Source organism: Natator depressus, chromosome 4 (assembly GCF_965152275.1).
Source record: "Natator depressus isolate rNatDep1 chromosome 4, rNatDep2.hap1, whole genome shotgun sequence".
Lineage (NCBI taxonomy): Eukaryota > Metazoa > Chordata > Testudines > Cheloniidae > Natator > Natator depressus.
In genome coordinates this window covers 127161120-127184701 of record NC_134237.1, presented here as the reverse complement: position 1 = coordinate 127184701, position 23582 = coordinate 127161120, and the positions used below count along the sequence as shown (strand labels likewise).

The following is a 23582-nucleotide window of genomic DNA, read 5'->3' as shown; positions in this document are numbered from 1 at the left end:
AGTATGTAGAGTACATACACTAAATATTCCTCTAGCATGGGTATAAACAGCAGTGTGGACAGTGAGGCACTGTATAAAGACACTCCTGAACCCTGTGAGTATGTATCCTACACTGCTTTCTACAAGCCTAAGCAGTGCCTTCCCCCACCCACAGTGCTATTTTTAGCAACGTATAGAATGCCAGAGCCTTTTCACTTACATGTAGCTACACACCGCAGCGTGGACACAGCCTGCTTTTCACTGCAGTGTGTAACGATACATGCCCTACCAGCTTGCCACCAGTGACTTGCAGTGTAGACACAGCCTATGAAGCCTTCACTGTTGAATCATAAAGGATAGTCTTGTGACTAAACAGCTGACTGAATCAGAAAAATCTGAATTCTGTTTCAAACTCTACACAGGCTTCCTGTGTGACCATAAGCAATTCATGTAACTATTCTATACTTCAGTTTCCTGATCAGCAAAAGGGGAATAATATTTTCCTAACGTCAAAGAAGAGTTTAGAAGCTTCATTAAATTAAAATTCTTGTAAAGTGCTTTAAGAATTTATTTTCAGCATAAAAAAGTGTTATAGAAGTATATTTTATTACATCAGGCTTATAAAATGCAAACACCGCAGAAAAGTGGAAAAAATTGTAACTTGTGTCATTGGAGAAGGGTAGAATGTACATAAGAAAACTCCCCCCTTGCCAGGTCTGCAACTCACGACAATTCTGAAATTAAACGTTTCAAAGTCCATCTACAAGCCAAGAACACAATTTCTATTCACTGTAACAATCAACTGCAGGTAAACTAATTTCCCTCCCTATTTACAATATGCCTACTTTGGTGCTTTTCATTTTAGAGTCTAAGACACACTAAGTAATTTAAAGCAATGAAGCCACAAAATACATCCAGGCATTATCCCCCGCTTTACAGATGGATAAATAGAGGCACTGGATGGTTAAACTATTTCCTTAAGGTCACAAGCTGAGTCAACAGAAAGTGGCAGAAATACAACCCAGAGGTAATTATATATTCAGGGCAATTGACAAAAATCAGTCAGATATGTCTCACCCACACCAACAGTGGAGGGGTGGGGGAAGGGAAGCTTAGTTACCATGATTTCTTAAAAAAACCCCACCCTTAATTTAGTCTACTTTGTATAAAATAAATTATTATTCTGCTGTATTTTTCCCCCCCACAGGTTAAAAAACCCCAAAGAGAGTCACCACTTACCCCTGAGGAGTTTCTGCGCCAACATTAGGAGGTGAGTTAGCTGGCTGAGGCATGCCCTGGTTCCTGAGGTCTTTGCTAGCAGGGGTTGCAGGCGTACACCCTAGCAATGTTTCACCAAACACTGTTGGTACTGACTGCACGTGACTCAGACTATGTGATACCTGAAACAGATGTCAGAGTCAACAGAAAAATTCAAAGCCAACACACGAGAAAAATATATCACTTCTATGACTCTACCATGACCACTTAAATAAATACGTAACACTCCTGTTTCTATGCCCAAGAATTATATTCACCTTTTTTGCAACCGCACCATATTGTTGGCTTGTATTCACCTGGTAATCCACTCTACCTCCCCCCCAAGATCCTTTTCAGCAGTACCACCACCTAGCCAGTTATTCTCCATTTTGCAGTTGTGCATTTCATTTTTCCCTCCTAAGTGAAGTACTTGGAACTTGTCCTTATTGATTTCATCAGTTGATTTCAGACCAATTCTTCAATTTGTCAAGCTCTTTGAATTCCAATCCTTTCCTCCAAAGTGCCTACAACCCTGCCAGCTTGGTGTTGTCTATATAAGTACATCAGAAGCTAAACAACCAGTGGGACCCCTGGACAACCGAGATACAAAAGGAGCACTTAAAGACGATAACGTCATTGCAGAGAAACTAAATGAATTCTTTGCTTCAGTTTTCATGGCTGAGGATGTTAGGGAGATTCCCAAACCTGAGCCATCTTTTGTAGGTGACAAATCTGAGGAATTGTCACAGATTGAAGTGTCACTAGAGGAGGTACTGGAATTAATTGAGAATCTTAACAGTAACAAGTCACCGGGACGAGATGGCATTCACCCAAGAGTTCGGCAATTTCACATTTGAGTTCTTTCAGAATTATTAACTATGGTTTGTAACCTGTCCTTTAAATCAGCTTCTGTACCCAATGACGGGAAGATAGCTAATGTAAAGCCAATATTTAAAAAGGGCTCTAGAGGTGATCCCGGCAATTACAGACTGGTAAATCTAATGTCAGTACCAGGCAAATTAGTTGAAACAATAGTAAAGAATAAAGTTGTCAGACACATAGAAGAACATAAATTGTTGGGCAAAAGTCAACATGGTTTCTGTAAAGGGAAATCATGTCTTACTAATCTATTAGAGTTCTTTGAAGGGGGTCAAACAAACATGTGGACCAGGGGGAATCCAGTGGACACAGTGTACTTAGATTTCCGGAAAGCCTTTGACAAAGTCCCTCACCAAAGGCTCTTACGTAAATTAAGTTGTCATGGGATAAGAGGGAAGATCCTTTCATGGATTGAGAACTGGTTAAAAGACAGGGAACAAAGGGTAGGAATAAATGGCAATTATCAGAATGGAGAGGGGTAACTAGCAGTGTTCCCCAAGGGTCAGTCCTAGGACCAATCCTATTCAACTTATTCATAAATGATCCGGAGAAAGGTGTAAACAGTGAGGTGGCAAAGTTTGCAGACTGTACTAAACTGCTCAAGATAGTTAAGACCAAAGCAGACTGTAAAGAACTTCAAAAAAGATCTCACAAAACTAAGTGATTGGCCAACAAAAGGGCAAATGAAATTTAATGTGGATAAATGTAAAGTAATGCACACTGGAAAAAATAACCCCAACTATACGTACAATATGATGGGGGCCAATTTAGCTACAACTAATCAGGAAAGATCTTGGCGTCATCGTGGATAGTTCTCTGAAGACGTCCACGCAGCCTGCAGTGGCAGTCAAAAAAGCAAATAGGATGTTAGGAATCATTAAAAAAGGGATAGAGAATAAGACGGAGAACATCTTATTGCCCTTAATAAATCCATGGTACGCCCACATCTTGAATACTGCGTACAGATGTGGTCTCCTCATCTCAAAAAAGATATACTGGCATTAGAAAACGTTGAGAGAAGGGAAACTAAAATGTTTAGTGGTTTGGAACAGGTCCCATATGAGGAGAGATTAAAGAGGCTAGGACTTTTCATCTTGGAAAAGAGGAGACTAAGGGGAGATATGATAGAGGTATATAAAATCATGAGTGGTATGGAGAAAGTTATTTACTTGTTCCCATAATATAAGAACTAGGGGCCACCAAATGAAATTAACGGGCAGCAGGTTTAAAACAAAAGGAAGTTGTTGTTCTTCACACAGCGCACAGTCAACCTGTGGAACTTCTTGTCTGAGGAGGTTGTGAAGGCTAGGACTATAACATGGTTTAAAAGAGAACTGGATAAATTCATGGAGGTTAAGTCCATTAATGGCTATTAGCCAGGATGGGTAAGGAATGGTGTCCCTAGCCTCTGTTTGTCAGATGGTGGAGATGGATGGCAGGAGAGAGATCACTTTATCATTACCTGTTAGGTTCATTCCTCTGGGGCAACTGGCATTGACCACTGTCAGTAGACAGGATACTGGGCAGGATGGACCTTTGGTCTGACCCAGTATGGCCATTCTTATGTTCTTATTTTATAAATATACTCTCCACTTCATTATCCAAGTCATTAGTGAAAATACTGACAAGTACTGGACCAAAGACTGACCCATGCGGGACCCCACTAGCAGACCTCCTATTTTGACAGCAAACCATTGATAACTACTCTTAAGTAAGGTCTTTCAGTTATATACCTGCCATATAGTAAATTAATCTAGACCAGATTTCCCTAGTTTGCTGATGGGAACGTCATGTAACACTGTGTCAAGAGCCTTACTAGAATCAAGATATGTCTCATCTACCCCTTTCTCCCTATCCAATAGGCCAGTAACCCTATGAGGGGGAAATTAGGTTGGTTTAGCATGATTTGTTCTTGACAAATCCATGCTGGCTATTCCTTATAACCCTATCATGTAGGTGCTAACAAATTCATTGTTTAAAAAGTTGTTCCAGTATCTTTTCGGGTATATAGTTAGACTTACTGTCCTCTTTACTCCCCTTTTTAAAGACAAGTACTATATTCGCCCTTCTCCAGTCCTCTGGAACCAAATGCACCCTCCATGAGTTCTCGAATAATCACTAATGGTTCCAAGATGAGTACTTCAGGAACTAGCTGAAGCACTCTAAGATGAATTTTGTCAGGCCCTGCTGACTTTAATACATCTATATATTATTCTTCAACTTGTCCTTTCTTATTTCCTGCCCCCTTATTGTTACAATAGTATATCATGTTACATCTTTGCAACCCACAGCACACAAGCATTTCAGAAAAATGGATAATGTGTTAAGAAGTTAGAAGAAACTTCTAAAGGAGACTAGAAAAGTCAAGTATTTCAGATAACTGCCAGCTGACATGCCACAGCTAATTTTCCTCTAAAGCAATTAAGAGCTATTAATGTTGACAACTTTCAGAACTCATCTGGAAACCTACACTGGTACAAAAAGCCCTCAAGAATTTAAGTCGGATAGGTAATTTTATTAGTTTGTGTTAATTCTTCCATACAATCCAAACGTATAGAATTTTCTGTAGTATAGAACCCCCCATAAGAAGATTCTAGGTGTAGAGATAGTCAGCCTTAGACACACGGGACCCCAGTAACAAGCGAGTGCTGAGAGAATGCGGAATTGGTCGACGCTCTGCTGATGTGGCAACTCATGGTGTCAGATGCCATCAGATGGTCAAGGGACATCTGCATAGAACACATCACTGGATGTCAGCAATATCAGGAGGGATGAGCTGGAGTGCCAATGAGAAGCACAGTCAGGAAAGTAACAAATACTTTCCTCATGCACTGTATTTTCTAAATGGACAACCAACCTAATTCTCAGATTACTGAGGGACAATCTCTACTCATTGATATATTTTACTTTCCACAATCAAATCTCTATACAACTTTTCATGAGTGATGTACCTGAGTATTCAGATTCTAATATCTAAACTGTAAAATCTAAACTGTTAAATCCAGTCACCTAAATTTGGGTTATTGCTGATTATGTACTCTATGTATCATATGACTTTTAAAAACCAAACTTTATATCTGTGGATAATCTAAGCACTATACCCAGATGTAAAGACACTTTTCCCAACCTACGTATTATATATATATTTTTATTAGCGTTAATAAAAATTGTAAATCTCTGTGCCTAGTTATGAAACCACTGCCAACAGTTCAGAACACAGCAGCTTGTCCACTCAGAAGCAAAAGCCACAGAGAGCACTGACCTCTAGCTCCTTGTGGAATATGGGGTCAAATCCACAATATCTATGTCACTAACTTCAAAACTTTCCATGGGACTGTGCTAAGTCACCGTCTCATGCTGTGGAATCATCTCCTCCTAAGACAGCTACATTACAATAAAACAAAGGGAGCTGTCAATCCTCATTACTAAGCGCTAGTCTACAATGAAAAATTTACAGTGGCACAGCTACATCTGTCAGGGGTGTGAAATATTCACACCCCGAGAGACATAGTTAAGCTGACTTAGCCCCCAGCATAGACAGCACTACCTCAAACGGAAGAATTTTTCCATTGAACTAGCTATCACCTCTCAAGGAGGTGGATTACCTACAGCGACAGGATAACCCTGCCCATCACAGTAGTAAGTGTCTACACTGAAGCACTATGGTAGTGCAGCTGTAGCATTTTAAAATCGTAGACAGCCTAAAACTCATGCTCGCTCAGAAAATGGCCCCCGAATCTTGAACTCAATCCCAGAAGTCATCAGGACAGTCTTACTTACCTTCAGAGCAAAATACAAAATCCAGTTCTTTGATCTATACTTCCCATACCACCACCACCACCACCACATTTAAAAAAAACAAAAACAAAAACAAACAGGAGTTCAGTTACTGCTGACTGGAAAGAAGAGAAATATCAGCTTCCATGCTTTTTGGAAGGTGCTCAGATATAATGATAGACATCTTATAGCAGGGGCAGTCAATAGGAAGACTGCGGGCCAAATTCAAACCACCAGCTACTTTTGACCAGACTGCAAACTCTTTTTATTTACTTATCATTGTTATTGCAGTGTGGAAAAGTGTTTCTCTGGAGTCTGGACCTTCACTGACCAAGAAATTTGGACCTTTACAAAAAATAATTGACTACCCCTGCCTTATAGGAATCCAGATAAGCCCTCCAGAGTTCTGGGGTAGCTAAAGTATCCTCCTTCCAAAGACTACAGTGAAAAGTTTCCACCTCAGACAGAAGTGACTATATTTCTGATATCACTACTGTACTTTAGAAGTCTCTACTAAAAGTGTCTGACCATGAAATGGACCTATATAGCTGGCTTGACAAAGGACTGACCACATGGCTACAGTAACCTATGCACAGAAGCAAGATGGCACAGAGATAACCCCTAGACCTCCCAGAAGGCCCGTCCCTCCTCCACAAAAAGCAACTAGATCTGATGAGGCTAATCACATGGTCATTTGAAGGGCTGTTCTATAGCTATACCATTATTCTCCATATCCAAATCATCCAGGCCTTTGGCCTTCGAGACAGCTTTCTTGGATCTTAGCTAGGCTTGGTGGACCACTCAAATGCATCTGGCTCAGAAAAACATGAAAATATTAGAAAAGCTGCCAGATTCTCCCTTTGCAGAACATACAATATCTCTGCAAGACTGGTGCACTCCTGTCTCGTAGCAAAAAATCTGAGCAGTCAAGCAGGTAAGTTACAGGGTAAAGTTACCATTGAATTTTTCCTCTTTTCCTAGATATTTTTCTAAGCTAGAGAAACCCTGATCTTTAAATTTCTCTCTATATAACCAGCAAGAAAAGTCTGCACACTGGAAAAAGACACCCACAAGATTGGAAGTAGACAAACTCCTTTCACGAATGAGAAAGTGATCTCACCCAAAGGCTCAATTATATTGTTCTCTGTCTTCTAGTAGAGAGAACTACACCCACTTCTGGACTAGCACAGAAGTGTGAGTGCGAGGCTGCTCTACTCTGAAAAGTTACAGCGGCATAGCTACATCACTCAGGGGTGTGAAAAATCCATATCTCTGAGACAGTCAAGTCAACCTAACCCCCAGCATAGACAATGGTAGGACGATGGAAGAATTCTTCTGTCAACCTAGCTACCAATCTCTCAGGGAGGTGGATTACCTACATTGACAGAAGCATCCCTTCTGTTGCTATAATTGTCTAAACTGAAGCACTACAGAGGCACAGCTGCACCACAGAAGCTGTAGCATTCTAAGCGTAGACATAGCATAGTGGGTCAGTAAATTGAGGCCGTCTAGTCCTCTTCTTTAACAGCTCAATGACAAAGTTACAATACTGAAAATAAGCCAGAGTTACCTCAGAGCAGGACTTTATATGTTTGGCATCAACATTTCCTTTATCATCAGATGATTTTCTTTTCATACCCCCATTTCTCTTAGATTTGCCTGAAGCATTGAAAGTGATTAAATTAGTATGTTTCCAACATTGAAAGTTACTTCAAACAGCAAAAGGCCAATAAATAAAAGGTCTTACCACACTTGTCATGGCTGTCATGTATGATTTCAACATGAATCAATTCTGGATCAAGAGTTTTTAAAGCTGGAATCTTAAGGGAAAATGGAGTAAGCTTTTTAAAAAAGACAATTTGTGTAAGAGGTTTTAGATTAGATATTTTCACAACTCAGGGGAGACTAATAAAGCAAACAGAAGTATGATACTCTAGCTATGGAGCAACAGAGTAGCTTCTGGTCTGAAAAACTCACTCTGTGGAACTTCAAGTTCAAATTTTAACAAGGATGACTCAATCCTCCATTCCAAGTTAGATAAATTGTATGTATGCGTGCATTTTCAGAAGGCAGTCTCCAAGACATGGTGCTGCAAACTCTGTACATATAGAGATGCTAAAATAGGGGTTTCCCCAACTGTTAGGCCAAAAGAGAAAATCCCAAACCCCTGCTCTCCCACTAGTGTGCAGTGAGCCATTTGCTATCCTTCCACGCACATCAGTAGCACTGTCCATGCAGTATAAAGTGCTCTAGGATCCTTTGGAATGAAGCATGACATAAAATACAAGGTATTATTCCAGCTGGTTAACCCTACTATGGAAAAGCAAGGATAGAATTACCTAGATACAAGGAAGGTGTTTTAATTCTTTTTATCTACCCATGTTGCATCAGTTGCTTCTTTACCTCCTGACAGTTGACTTCCAGAGTCCTTGTAGTTGGATTACCATTTACAACAGTTGCTGTGAACCACTGGGTAGATGGATCCAAGCTATAAATCCTTACTTTTGAACCAATTACATTCTTACCACCTTTAAAAAACAAAAAACATGCTTCAGAGAGTGGGAAGATGGGGGCACACACATTATGGTAACTTTCATTACATATCCACGTGTCAACACTAACTAGCCAGTAGCGCTATACACCAGAAATAAGTAAATAGCACTGGAAGACAACAGGCAAAGTAACAATATAGTTTTCATATGCCTCCCTCTTGACCCCAGACACAGGGGACTAGTGTGGCTAGGAAAAAGGAGTGTGGCCAGAATACCTCCACATTCTGGTTAGTCCATATGCTGGAACAGCTTATTGGGTTTTCTGCTGCTATAATACACACTGGGGGCCATGCCACTCTCAGAATTCAGGAGTCAAAAAAATGGCAAGCACAGCTCAGCTGGACCTGGAGATTGAGCCCTGAGTGTCCGATTTGTGGAGTTCTTCCTCACTTTTATTGCTACTGTTTCAAGAGCTGCCATGTTACTTACTCCACTATACTAATTTTCTACCCAGAAGTAGATCATTTCCACTAGACACAAACTTTTTTTTACAAGAAAGACTTATAGGAAGCCAACAAATAAGAGATTACAGTTGGTGAGCTGCACTATAAACAATTTTAACTTGAATAGAAGAGACGTTCCTAATGAGTCTCCAATGCCTTTCAATTGAGCTATAGAATAGTGAAGGTTAAGACTTGATTTTTTTTAAAAAGAAAAAAAAAAAGAGTGGGTGGCTAAAGTCAGGCACCTAAATAAGTCAGATTTTCAGAAGTACTGAGCAATCAAACAGCTCTCACCGAATTCCATGGGAACTGCTGAGTGCTCCGCACTGCTGAAAATCAGATGACTTTTTAGATGCCTGATGTTAGCCAGCCATTTTTTTTTTTTTTTTTTTTTTTTTTAAAGGGGTCCTAGTTTCTAATTCTGCCCATTTTGGAGCATTTCATTATGGATGGTGGACAGCAAATCTATAAAATTGTTTTGGGAGAGGTAGACTACCCAACATTCTTCTATGAAAGGAAAGACTACTGGAGAGAAAAATCAAAACGGGATTTTTGCTAACAGATGATACTGTAAATACCACCAGCACAGTGACCTCCAGTATCCTTCCACGAGATGGTATTCTCATACCTTGCATCAAGTGGCTTTCATCTAGATGTTTCATAATCAAAGCTTGAATTTCTTCATTAACATTCTGATCATCCATAAGAGAGTGTCTCAGACTGTCCACATCCTATTAGGATGAAAGCATTCAAAAGTAAATAGTTGCCAAGAGCACTAAATGTTTAATTTAAAAAAAAATGTTTTTCCAACAGAAGCATGTTCAACAGCAAGAGATTATACTGTGAAGCTTCATATCTATCAGATGGTTCTGTTGTGTTTAAGAATTTGGTTTGTAATTTGTGCAGAACAGAAAATAAACCAGTATTTCAAAAAAAAAAAAATAATAAGAATTAGTAAAACTTCCATTAGTACTTGTAGTGTGAGCACCCAAAGGCCCAAGTCAGAATCAATTCTCTATTATGCTAAGTGCTGCACAAAACACAGGGAGAGAATTCCTGCCCCCCAAACATTTTACAATCTTACCTAAAGCAGAATGCAAAAACCAAACAAAAGTGAAGCAGGGAGGGCATAGTACCTGAAATAAAGATCAAGGTGGCCTGGAGTAGCTAAATGTTAACAGATTATTGCTGTTTAGAGTTATACTCAAAGTGTAATGGGAGTTTATGATTTTGCCTGGCAACTCAGAGATAACCAGCCACTCCCATCTTTTTATGCTCTGAACTACCTCCCCATTAATTAATTTAGATGCACTCATCATCCAGACAGCATATCAGCATAGCAACTATCAATGCCACCTTAAGATGAGATCTGAAATACAGTTTCGAAGCATTAAAAATTCCACGGCACTCCGTTATAGTTATGTTCTGCACAAAAGCCAACTCAAGTACATTTCGTCAGATTAAAAGCAGAGCTGGTCAGAGAATGAAGATTCATCAAGATGTTTCTGAAACAGTTAGACTTTGAACAAAGTGTTGACAGGAAACCTGCCTGGTTTCTTATCAGCTTGCTTGGCAGGCTAATGGGGAGTCATAAGCCCTAGCTCCCAATCTCCAACGCTTAGCAAATACTCTCAGAGCTGAAGGGAAATCAGGACCCTGAAGCCCCAGCTGAGCTGGGAGCCAGCAATCCAAGGGTCTCTGCTTCCCATAAGCCTTCCAGACAATTTCGTTTGCATGTTATAAAACTTTGTTTTTTCAAAAATATTTTTTTTGGTTTCCATTTTGGAATGAAAACGAGAAATTTCAAGTTGGAACGAAACCAAAGTTCGAAAACCTCCATGAAATGGAATTATTGTTCTCCACACAGCTCTAATTAAAACGTCACCTGTAGTTTCAAATGGAAAAAATATTCACCACTTCCTATCCTAACTGTTGTGGAGCGTCTCTATTTCATAGTAAGATTTGTTATCTATTCTCCGTTCTATATATGCACACAACTCCTTCAGTGCTAATGGAAATCGTGTTCATAAGTCAACTGGCCATATAGAAAGGACCTCCCATTTTACCATCATGATATACCAATGGTTCATCAACCCAAAAAGCTAGAAGCCTAATGTTATTCCTACACCAAGCTCTCTTATATGGCTACATGCGGAGCTACCATCAGCAGGTTTTTAACACAACACACAGTATTAAGGATAGATTTTCCATGAGCTATAGCAACATGGACATGCTTCAAATTTTCACTTAATGTTTCAGCAGTGAACACTAGACAAAATAAGGCTTGAGCCCTCTTACTGCATGCAAGAGGGTCCGAATAAAGTTACCTGAATAGGTTTCAAAAGGTCTTTAGAAAGAAACACACATCTCTCTTCACCAAGAAAGCGTACGGAAACCACGGATCCTAAACCAGCCTTGTCCAATAAGAATTTGTAAACCTGAAAGACAAGAGCAAGCATTTTAGAAACAGTACTTTTCCTGCTTATTGTCCTTTCATTTGGTATGTGTTTTGCCCCTGTATTTTGAAAAAAGATGGAACTAACGTGGCTGCCATAGGGCATCCCTTTACATACCCTGTGAATATAGCTGCCTATCCTGGTCTTCTGGTCTCCTATCCAGGAACGCAGAAGGGCCGTTTCCCTTTTACCACAGGTGCTTTTTAATCTTCAATTTAAAAGGATACCAGAAGGACTCACAGGTATACAGCAGGAGACTGACTCCCACCCACGTCTCTCTCCCCTCCCTAACTCATTCTCCAAGTCCCACAGTACTTCCAGTTCTTCCCAAATATATTATATACACACACACTCCCAATTACCCCCAGGTGTCAGTAATCCCCAACAGAAACTGGTTAATTGACTTCATATAAACTTGCAATCTTCCCAGCATTGCAGCAACCTTAGTGACTAGGGTGCTACAAATAGTATCCTGTCACAATAGCATTTTTATTTCCTTGTTTGGCCATCAGAACACATCCAAGAATGATGTTTGCATTTCACTGACACTGATGTTAGCAGAGGTTTGAGAATGATGTTTGTAAGCTTAATGCCATGGAACAAAAAGACAATACTGTAGGTACCATAAGTTTCCAGAACTAAACTGTGAATGTAAGCGTAAATTTAAATTTAGGTGAGGTCTGTCCCATCATTTTTAAATATACAGTTACTTACTATTTACTGAGCATTTTTCACGATCAAAGTTGTTTACAAATATTAACCAACAGTCCTGCAAGACAGACCATAGTACTGTGCCTTAAAACTCCACAGCATTCCTTGTTAAAGTGACTTATGAAATTTTTATACACTGTGTACCTAAAAATACGTCATAGAAAAGACTCTATACCTAAATGTATTTACTGAATAAATACGTTCCCGGGCTATACAATGCATTCAGATACATGTAAGGGCTGTACTTCCCATTTGATGCTCTGTAGTCCAAAAAGTTTAAGAATTTAGATATTTTCATGGTGGCACTGGAAACTATGTATAATGTATCTGTAGCATTTATAACAATCCACGAATTCAAGAAACAAGTGAAAAGCAGACTTCCCCAGTACTGTATGACTGTATTTCCAATTTACACACAAGCAGATTTTTAAATAAACAATGCTAATTTCAGCAGTCTTATCAAAACTGAGCTAAAAAAAGCTGAATTAATTTGCATAACCAAAAAACAAACACCCCTTGGTTGTTTGGCTGCATAAGACTACCTTAATGCTGCAAGTAGCCTAGTAGTTTATTCTGATCTGTATAACAGAATGTTCTAAACTCCATCTGTATCAGTAAAAATAGTTAATCATCTCTTCCATCTCATTACCTTTTAAGGAAATCAAAGGACTCCAGGCCACACAACTCCTAAAGTTTGACAGAACTCTAATCCAATGACACTAGTACTTTTCCCTAGAAATACCAACAGTAAAGATTACTGAACTCCCCTCCACCATACTTCACTACAGATTGAAAACTGGATGATGTATTCAGTTTTCCAGACACATGGATACCAGGACAGTATAAGAATTTAAAAAGTAAAATAAATCTATAGTGGGTAAGTAAATGCATATTACCAGAAAAAGGGCCTTTCACAATCTCTATTGACTGGTCCACATAAAGTGTAAATCAATCTGCTACAGCTGCTATCTAAGGAGAATTTATGTCCTTTGGCTCAAGCAGTTAAAACTCATGCTTTTGAGTGTATGAGATCCAGGGTTCAATCCTCACAAAATGACCCAAAGCAGGCAACTATCACATGGGCACAGGAATTGAAAGTTTACAGAGCACTGAGCCACGGGGACAAAGGCTTGAAACAACATGCATCTTCAATGCCTGATCACCTTTCCATCTCTCACCAAAACCCCTTCAGAAGTAGTACCCGTGGGAAATTAGAGAAGGGAAAAGGATTTGAAACATCTCTCCCATTCCAAAACACAATCCTAGAAATAGTCAGAGATCCACTATGAGGCAGTACAAGGCATCCCTTCAACGCAAGAATGGAAAATACTGCTCTCAAATGCTTAGAGACCCTGCCTACCCATGGCTACAGAACTAAGCTTTAGTACAATTTCAGATTTCTCACATGGGTGCATAAAGAGTGCTACACACAAAAAAGCATTCAGCCATTTTGGTGAAGCTGGATTTTGTTTTTAGATTAGAGGTTTTTAAAACAGTAAATTCTAATTTTTGGACTATTGATCACATTAAAAACAAATTCTGAAGCCTACAAAACCAGGAACTAGGAAATACTGCCTTCACAGATCAAATACTGAAGTGCAGTTGATCAGGCCAATTTGTATACTTACCATTGCCGGCCACTGAACAGTATCTGTAGAGTTGGCTTGAGATTTTCGTTCAGCAAGTACCAATTTTTGCTCTACTAGAAATCCTCTCATTTTATGGTTGTAGACCTCAATCCATCTTCTTCTCTCCCATGACTCACCATCAAACTCCACACATACCTAGAGGAATGGGGAAGAAGTTAAAAATCTAGGACATGACCATCAGATTGCTGTTTAGATAGAAGGAAGAGAAAGACTAAGGCAAGTGCTATGAAAGAGAATTTTTTTGTGACCCTAAGAACCCTTCATTGCCCGATGGCAGATGGCCCACTATACTGTAACTCATAATCAGGCCTGACGCAGCCACTATCTATAAGACACTGTTGTCATAATATGTATCGAAAGTGTATCGTAATCATATATAAACTGGGGATATGCTGGTCAGGAACATCATTGTGTGATGTATGTATAAATGGTATATAGAAGAACCTCAGAGTTACAAAAACCTTGGGAATGAAGGTTGTTCATAATTCTGAAATGTTTGTAACTCTGAACAAAACGTCAGTATCTCTTTCAAAAGTTTACAACTGAATATTGACTGAATACAGCTTTGAAACTTTACTACGTAGAAGAAAAATGCTGCTTTTTTTTTTTTTTTAAGTAGCTTACATTTAACACAGTACTGTATTTGCTTTTTTTGGTCTCTGTTGCTACCTGATTGTGTACTTCCAGTTCCAAACGAAGTGTGTGGTTGACTGGTCAGTTTGTAGCTCTGAGGTTCTACTGTACAAAGAATTACGCACGTGTGTGTGTGCTGAAAATATGTTCTTAAAATGTGTTTTGAAGGCAGGGCATAAATCAAATCTACCCTAGACAAAGGAATTTGGATTTATCAATCTGCACCCCCAGGAAATCTTCTTGAGACAAAGACGCTGGACTTTGGAATATATAAGGGGAATCAAAAAGACATTCTAGTTATCCATCACTTCGAGGACATAAGAAACAGCACCCTATGAGCCTGTGAACAGTGGATCCTCTTGGCTGAAGGGCAGGAGCTGCTGCTACAATTCCCTGGTGTGGCAGGGGGTGGAAACAGTCCCCAGCAAAGTTCACTTTTGCTAAGGCAGAAAGGTAACTCAGTGGCTTACAGTTCTGGGCTGCATTGAGGAGAATGCCACTTTTTTTACCTTACCCAACAATTAAGTTTATTATAAGCACTTATTCTTACTAAAATATCCAATTATTGCATTTTTGTCACACAATGAAACAATTACTATACAATAATTACACTGCTCTATTTTTAAATTAAAAACTAGTAAACTTAAATTCCAACCTAGTCAATGTTATGCAACATCTTTAACCATAAAATTCCAGTCTTCTATATCACTTACCCATCTCCACAGTGAGCCACATTCTAATGTTAAATTAATGTATTTCAACAGCTCCACTACTGCTGCTGAGAGTTTAAACAATGTTTATCTTAATACAGAAGAAAAGCCTATTAAAATGTAGGGTTTTTTTAATACCATGTCAGAACATCATTCAATTCTCACTTTCTATTTTTACAGCACCCAAGTGTGTTAGCTGCTTTACAGAAACATATGAAAAGATCAGTCTCTGCACAGAGGAGCTTAAATTTTGCATGTATTGCAAGAAGAGGGTGACAAAAAGAGTGAGGAAAGATAGTTAACATTTACAGCAATAAAGTTAAATGATCTGATTACTTTTTTTTTTTTTTAATTTGTGCAGATTTTGGGGAGGTGTTAAATTTTAAAAAAAAAGTACAAAGTATTCCTCACTTCTGAGTGAGGAGAATATGGTAGCTTGATGAACTGGTTTTGGGATGTCATTTCATGCCTGGTAAGGAACATGAAGAAAGGTGTGGACAAAGGAAGAGAAAACGTAATACAAAAAATGCTGCCTCCATTCCTGTATATGCATATATTATTGCTTCCATGCAACTGTGTTTACAGGTTGCACTCCATATAGGTTTTTACATGCCCCCTTCCCAATCACCATAATATTGGACAACATGTGAGGTGTTAGGGCAAAGTTTTTGTAGCATTGATTTTTGAGAATATTTTGTAAAACCTAAATGATTTTGTTTTGAGTGAAACATCCCTTAGAGTGTGCAACCCAACACTGCAGCACTGTGATAACACGAGAATCAAAAGTCAAACTCACAGAAACAAGAGTGAAACTGACTAATCTTTTCACTGTCCAAGCTGAATAGCAGACAATAAGCAAACAGGATAAGCAGAAACACTAGGTTGTTTGTTACTAATAGTTTAGACAAAAGAACATATCAGCAATTGGAAAACAACATGTTTTGACAATTTTACATTTGGTATTACTTGAAACAAATAGTTAAAGGTGAAAATATTACAAAGACCAAGCACTATGCAGTTTTGTAGCTGTGTTGGTCCCAGGATACAAGCAAGACAAGGTTATTGGATCAACTTCTGTTGGTGAGAGAGAGAAGCTTTTAAGCTTACAGAGAGCTCTTCTCCAGGGCTGGGAAATGTACTCAGAGCATCCCAGCTAAATACAAGCCATAAATCCAATCTATAACCCACTAAACCTCCCTTTTCTTTTCCCCTACCCCCCATGACTGGAGGGGTGTTAACAGGCCACTTCACCTTCAATGGTCCCTTAAAATGTGTTAACTAGTTATGCTAAACAATGTCTCTATTCAGTCCATGAGTTTTAGGCTATGTCTACACTACAGACCTTACGGCGGCACAGCTGTACTGACGTAGGTGTGCCATTGTAAGGTTTCCTGTGTAGCTGCTCTATGCAGGTGGGAGAGAGCTCTCCTCCTGGCATAATTAAACCATCCCCAATGAGTGGCAGTAGCTATGTCACGGGAGAGCATCTCTCGCCCACACAGTGCTGTCCACACCAGCACTTTTGTCCATCAGGGGTGTGTTTCCCCCCTGCCCCCATACCCCTTACCAACGTATGTTTTACCAACAGAAGTGCTAGTGTAGCCAAAGCCTTAGGCTTTGGCTACACTACGTAGCTTTTAGCGACATGGCTGTGTCGCCACAGCTGTGCCGCTAAAAGCTGTGCAGTATAGCCGCTGTTTGTCGGCTCTCCTGACAGCAGCATGCTGTTCACACTGGCACTTGTCTCAGCAAAACTTGTGTCTTTCGGGGGATGGGGGTGTTTAAATACCTCTGAAAGACAAAAGTTGTGTTATTCAATTGCCAGTTCAGACATAGCCTTCGTGTCTAGCTGCCCCCCATGACTGGAGGGGGGTTAATAGACCACTTCACCTTAAATGGTCCCTTGAAATGTGTGTTAACTAGTTATGCTAAACAATCTGTTCCCTCTTGTATTTAAACTGTGACTCTCTTTCCCAGACCTGAAGAAGAGCAGTGCGTAAGCTCGAAAGCTTGCCTCTCACCAAAAGAAGTTGATCCAATAAAAGATGTTACTTCACCCACTATGTCTCTCTTCAGACTAAGCACTGCAATTCAAATCTCTGTTCCTCAACATGGATTTTCAGTTCACCACCACTGTGAAAGCTTTTGCTATAAATTCCTTTTACATCACCCCCCCCCTCTTGAGACTGGCAGTGGGTTGTATGCTTTTTTGTACAAAAGCTCTTTATGATCACAACCATCTCCCCTGCCATCCTGGTGACTTTTTACACTAACACTTCTACTGGAGAGAGGAGAATGCATTAGAGTTAATCTCTTCTAGCAGAGCCGTAACCAATTACAGGTCTCACAGTAAAGCTCTGCAAGATCCCCAGCAGCACCTGCTCCTTTTCCTTTCTATTAACAGAGAGGGCTGAGCAGAGAGCACTCTGCAGCAATTTCTCCTCCCCAAACCATACAAGGCTTTGATACCTCCCCTGACATGCCATACATGGGCAAAACTCTACACCCAGCACACTAGATATGACTAAAATGCCATCCTCTGGAATTTAGGCTTGGTCTGTAGTGTAATCCCAAAGTTTACAAACCACAGAGAAATTAGTCAATTAGAACTATTTAGAAACTGTCTTGAAAGGAAAAGGGACAAACACTTCCTCAGATTATCAGACGCAGTCAGGGTCTCCCACTAAGAGAGCAAGGGAAAACCATATAACTAAAAGAAGTTAACCACAGCAGAAGTAGAGTCATGAAACAAGGCAGTCTGCCACCAAGCCAAAAGTAGAAGAAAATATAAAATTTACACACAAGAAAACTCCATTACTACTTTGAAGTCCTGTCACTAGCAGATGCTTCCCGTACTACAACAGCTGTGGCCCAAGGAGAGCTAACTGGTCATATGGTGTTAACACCTTGTTTCCACCTAACATACATATTTTTAGCTGTCCTCTTATACAATTTAATACTTCCCAGTATTCTGCCATTTAAGTAATTGTCACAGTTGCCATTGGGACGTTTTCTGACTGTGAGAACCATCTAAACTCATGACCACCTAACAATCATGAATAGCAAATGTCCACACTTATTATACCAGCGACCACGGTCAACAAGAAAATATTAAGGTATTGCAACAATAACCACTACCAACATTAAAAGCATCAGCCCACCCCTCAAACTTATAAATGTATTGTAGTCATAGGAAGACATTCACCATTGAAACAAAATTTATAACTGCAGTAGTGAAGTGTGCCGAAATGCGTCTTAACAGGTAGGATATAATACAAACTTTGTCCAGGTGGTAGGAGAAGACAGATAATCTATACATATTTAGAGGGGTTTTTGTACATGTATTTAACATTCCAGAAGATTGAAAATATAGACATCAGCATATAGGTTGTTTTCAAACAGATAAGTAATTATTGACAGATTTATCTAGTCAAGAACAGTTTTTGAGAAACAGATGGAAACACATGCGTGTTCCCAAGAGGCAAGAGTGTCACCATATTGCACTCATCTCCCCAGAACGGTTACATCAACAGAACTTACCTTCAAGTCCCGTTTGGAAACATCTGGGTGCGAAACGGCCCTGATTCTGCCCGCTTTCCAGGGCCATTCAGAGACGTGAGCCGTGTCCCACGGGCCGTTGTTCTCCTCCTCAGACAGGCTCAGGAACCTCTTCCCTACGAGCAAGGGCCAGCTCTCCTCCAGCCTGAGCACCATCCTAGCACATTGGGCAGCCCTGTTCTCCGAAGAAGAGACCCAGGCAACACGAACAAAGCAGTAACTTCCTTAGGCAAGCGCTCCGGGACAGCTGCACGCCGACCCCAACAAGCCCAGACGAGGCTGAGCGGAGCTTCCCGCTCTTGTTAGAGGACGGGGAGGATTTCTAGTTAGTCGCCGTTTAACCGTAGACACCGGGGGGAGTTTTGACACGACCGCGTTATGGCCGTGCAGGTGGGGAGAACGGAACGGCCGCAGCTACTGCGCAGCGCTGAGGGAACCTGTCCCGTTCCCAGACGCCAACCTCCGAGCCTCCCTTTGTTCCCGGCGAGCCCTCCTCAGCAGGAACAGACGAGCCAAGTCACTGGGCGTCAATGGAGCCGGCTGAGGGGGCAGCTCCTCGGAGAGGCCGCCGAGCCCCGCACCCGCCACCTCACTCCTCAGCACCCAGCCCCCACCAGCTCTCCCCCCCCACACACACAGCCCCTGGGCAGCACGTCCCGCTCAAGCCCCCGAAACAGCCCAAAGAGTCCCCCCCTCAGCCCGAGCACAAACAGCACCCAGCGCCCACCAACCCTCCCGGGCATTGCATACACCCTCTTAGTCACTCACACACACCCCTCAATGCGCCCTCCCGCGAGCTCTTCCCGATCATTGGCCCGGCCCGGCACGAGGGGCGGGGCACGCGGCAAGCCTCCGCCTCGGATTGGCCGAGGGGCGGAGTTAGCTCTCGCAGTTCATCGGTTCGGTTTTTCAGAGGTTATACTTCCGAAGACGGTGATTCTTCCGCCGACCCCAGATAAAGGAGTCCCGGATCCCATTCCACTCTCTGAGGGTCCCAAGTCAGAAGCCAATATGGAAAACATTCAGCATGTAATTAGTAGCATCCATGTGATTTTTCCAGGTAGGTTGGCTGTGACTAGAGGGATCCATACGCGACTGGCGGAGGGATCTCAAATGTAGGCAAAAAGTGTGCGAGGGCCACTTATACGTGCGGTTAGCAGCGTACTCAGATATAGCACAGGGGGAGGGGGTACTTGCGAAGCTGTTCTGCGCAAGCGCACATTGCCAAGTGCACCTGCGGGCGTGCTGCGCATGACTCTCTGCGCATGGGCACACAGGGAAGGGCTTGACGCCTACTGACGGTATGCTATAGCCATGCGCATCAGAATTGAGGCTGATGATCGGGGAAGCATAGAAAGGAGGCTGAGGTGGCTCATAGGCGGCCATCTTGTATAGCAGCCTTGAAGGCTATGGAGAGGCCTTTTGGATTCAGGTCTTGCCCAGTGTCCCCTTAAAGTTAAGCCATAGGGATGAGGCAGCCAGGGCGCTCATAGGGGGAAGTGTGTTGGGGTACATTAGAAACGCCACAGGTGGAGAAAGGAGAGATGGGTACACCACATCTTTTGGGTGATGGCAGCAACACGCTCTCGAAGGCCAAGCTAATCATCAGAGGCAAGCTCCACACAGACCAGGCCATACTAACTCAAAGCGGCACCAGACCCTGCTACAGCAACAGATGCAAAACCTGTTGACATAGCTCCATTGCTACACTGATCAGCACCCTCCACAACTCACTTTTCAAGATTTGTGGATCTTACAGATGCCTATCACAACATGTGGTGTACCTCGTCCAGTGCACTAAATGCCCCAATAACAACTATAAAAAGAACAGGAGTACTTGTGGCACCTTAGAGACTAACAAATTTATTTGAGCATAAGCTTTCGTGGGCTACAGCCCACTTCATCGGATGCATACAGTGGAAAATACAGTAGGAGGATTTTATATACACAGAGAACATGAAACAATGGGTGTTACCATACACGCTGTAACGAGAGCGCTCAGGTAAGGTGAGCTATTACTAGCAGGAGAGAAAAAAAACTTTTTGTAGTGGTAATCAAGGTGGGCCATTTCCAGCAGTTGACAAGAATGTCTGAGGAACAGTAAGGGGGAAAAATAAACATGGGGAAATAGTTTTACTTTGTGTAATGACACATCAACTCCCAGTCTCTATTCAAGCCTAATGTTTCTATTCAAGCCTAAGTTAATGGTGTCCAATTAGCAAATTAATTCCAATTCAGCAGTCTCTCGTTGGAGTGTGTTTTTGAAGTTTTTTTGTTGAAGAATTGCGACTTTTAGGTCTGTAATCGAGTGACCAGAGAGATTGAAGTGTTCTCCGACTGGCTTTTGAATGTTATAATTCTTGATGTCTGATTTGTGTCCATTTATTCTTTTATGTAGACACTGTCCAGTTTGGCCAATGTACATGGCAGAGGGGCATTGCTGGCACATGATGGCATATATCACATTGGTGGATGTGCAGGTGAACGAGCCTCTGATAGTGTGGCTGATGTGATTAGGTCCTATGATGGTGTCCCCTGAATAGATATGTGGACACAGTTGGCAACAGGCTGTGTTGCAAGGATAGGTTCCTGGGTTAGTGTTTTTGTTGTGTGGTGTGTAGTTGCTGGTGAGTATTTGCTTCAAGTTGGGGGGCTGTCTGTAAGCAAGGACTGGCCTGTCTCCCAAGATCTGTGAGAGTGGTGGGTCGTCCTATGTGGGTGAACTGACAATCACTACACTCTGAAATGAACTTACACAGGAAAATAATGCAAGATAAAAAGACCACATCACCGTGGGTGAACACTTTTCACAACTATCTGTATTTGAGCTCTCAATCCTCAATCTCAAAAGAAACCTGCACAACACCTTCAAAAGACAAGCTTAAATTCACAACTTTCCTATGAATGGACTGAATAGAGACATTGGATTTATGGCTTATTACAACCATCTATAACCCACCCCCCCTCGCTTTTTTTCTCCTTTCCTCTTATGACTGGAGAGGTGTTAACTCCCCACTCAAATGGTTCTTTGAAGTATGTGTTAACTATCTATGCTAAACAATCTGTTTCACCTTGTAGTTAGCTGTGACACTCTGAGTACATTTCCCAGACTTGAAGAAGAGCTGTGTGTAAACTTCAAAGCTTGTCTCTCACCAACAGAGGCTTGTCCAATAAAAGATACTATCTCACCCACCTTGTCTCTGTAATAAAGAAAAATGCCCACTGTGAGCCACTGAGCTGGCTTAGTCTTATTTGATGCCAAGAGACATCCACTGTGATCCAACATTCCATGAGTACCCATCTGGCCATCATCCAACATCCAGCTTCACTATGTAAGATGTGGGAAGAAGAAGAATAGAGAGAGAACTACTAAAACAGAGAACGTATTACATCATCCAACCTGCTGCCTTCTGCTGGTTATAGAAGAAGCAGATAACCCACAATCCATACCTTCCTCTGGGTTCTTCCCAACACAAGGGCGTCCCTGAGGTCCACTCTCCTTCTGCCCCTTGCAGTCCACCTCAGCCAGGGATTCCATCACATCCTGCAGTTGTCTGTTGAAGATTGGCTATTTCCACTATTTGTTTGGCTGCTATTGCTCTTGTCTTGGAGAAGTGATCTCCACTTTAACTAACTCCTTATGCTTTTTCCACTAGTTTTCTTCAGGGCTTCACTTCTGATAACTCTCCAACTACTACCCTCTATCAAACAACAACAAATTGAAATTATTTTAAAAAAACATAGAAATTATTTAAATTATTTTACGAAGCTTGCCAAAATGCAGACACTTCACTAATATATGGTCTGATGGACTAATTAGCACAATACACAGAAGAGACTGAGTCAACCCACATTACTTAGGTAACTATTAGCATCAACAACAGCCTGGTGTTCCAAAGCATCCTCAGTAAAAGAAAAATACGATATCTAACCAACAACAATGGAATACATGAAAATTGCTTTGGATTTCTCCTTGAGAAATACATTACAACCACATCTATACCCTCAAGCTGCTTTTTAACAAACATCAAGGTTTGCCTTCTTCAGACTGTAAAAGAGGTAAAACTCCATCTGGCACCCAGGAATGGACCATAAGTTGCTACTAAGTGAAAATGAGGGTGAAACATGACATAATTAAATCCACATACCAAGATATCAAATGTAGGATAAAAGCAAACGGCCATGCAAACAGAGGTTTTCAGTCATGAAAGGGCAGTAAAGCCATAATCATAGAATCGTAGGACTGGAAGGGACCTTGAGATGTCTTCTAGTCCAGTCCCCTGCACTGATGGCAGGACTAAGTATTATCTAGACCAGTGGTTCTCAAAGCCGGTCCGTCACTTGTTCAGGGAAAGCCCCTGGCGGGCCGGACCAGTTTGTTTACCTGCCGTGTCCACAGGTTCGGCCGATCGCGGCTCCCACTGGCTGCGGTTCGCAGCTCCAGGCCAATGGGGCTGCGGGAAGTGGCGCGGGCCAAGGGACATGCTGGCTGCCCTTCCCACAGCCCCCAGTGGCCTGGAGCGGCAAACCGCGGCCAGTGGAAGCCGCGATCGGCCAAACCTGCGGACGCGGCAGGTAAACAAACCGGTCCGGCCCGCCAGGTGCTTTCCCGGAACAAGCGGCAGACCGGCTTTGAGAACCACTGATCTAGACCATCCCTGACAGGTGTTTGTCTAACCTGCTCTTAAAAATCTCCAATGATAGAGATTCCACAACCTCCCTAGGCAATTGATTCCAGTGCTTAACCACCCTGAGAGGAAGTTTTTCCTAATGTCCAACCTAAACCTCCCTTGTTGCAATTTAAGCCCTTTGCTTCTTGTCCTATCCTCAGCTGTTAAGAAGAACAATTTTTCTCCCTCCTCCTCATAATAATCTTTTATTTTTTTGAAAACTGCTATCATGTCCCTTCTCAGTCTTCTCTTCTCCAGACTAAACAAACCCAATTTTTTCAATCTTCCTGAGAGATCATGTTTTCTCA

The 23582-nt window shown here is 41.5% G+C and overlaps 1 protein-coding gene across 2 annotated transcripts in view; it reads right to left on the bottom strand.

Moving 5' to 3' along the window:
• The window catches only part of KDM3A (lysine demethylase 3A), a 45212-nt gene extending 25564 nt beyond the window's left edge, over positions 1-19648 (bottom strand). The window contains exons 1-9 of one of the 2 annotated variants that reach the window (XM_074951885.1): positions 19379-19648; positions 18587-18779; positions 13683-13838; positions 11215-11325; positions 9516-9618; positions 8296-8420; positions 7640-7712; positions 7463-7551; positions 1219-1379 (exon numbers count right to left, since the gene is read on the bottom strand). In XM_074951885.1, the coding sequence (XP_074807986.1) occupies positions 1219-1379; positions 7463-7551; positions 7640-7712; positions 8296-8420; positions 9516-9618; positions 11215-11325; positions 13683-13838; positions 18587-18760 (992 nt within the window). In that variant the 5' untranslated portion in view covers positions 18761-18779; positions 19379-19648. Of the gene's footprint in view, positions 1-1218; positions 1380-7462; positions 7552-7639; positions 7713-8295; positions 8421-9515; positions 9619-11214; positions 11326-13682; positions 13839-18586; positions 19154-19378 lie in introns of those variants that run through there. The other variant, XR_012639378.1, reaches the window with a different exon arrangement.
• Between the last annotated feature and the right edge of the window lie 3934 nt (positions 19649-23582).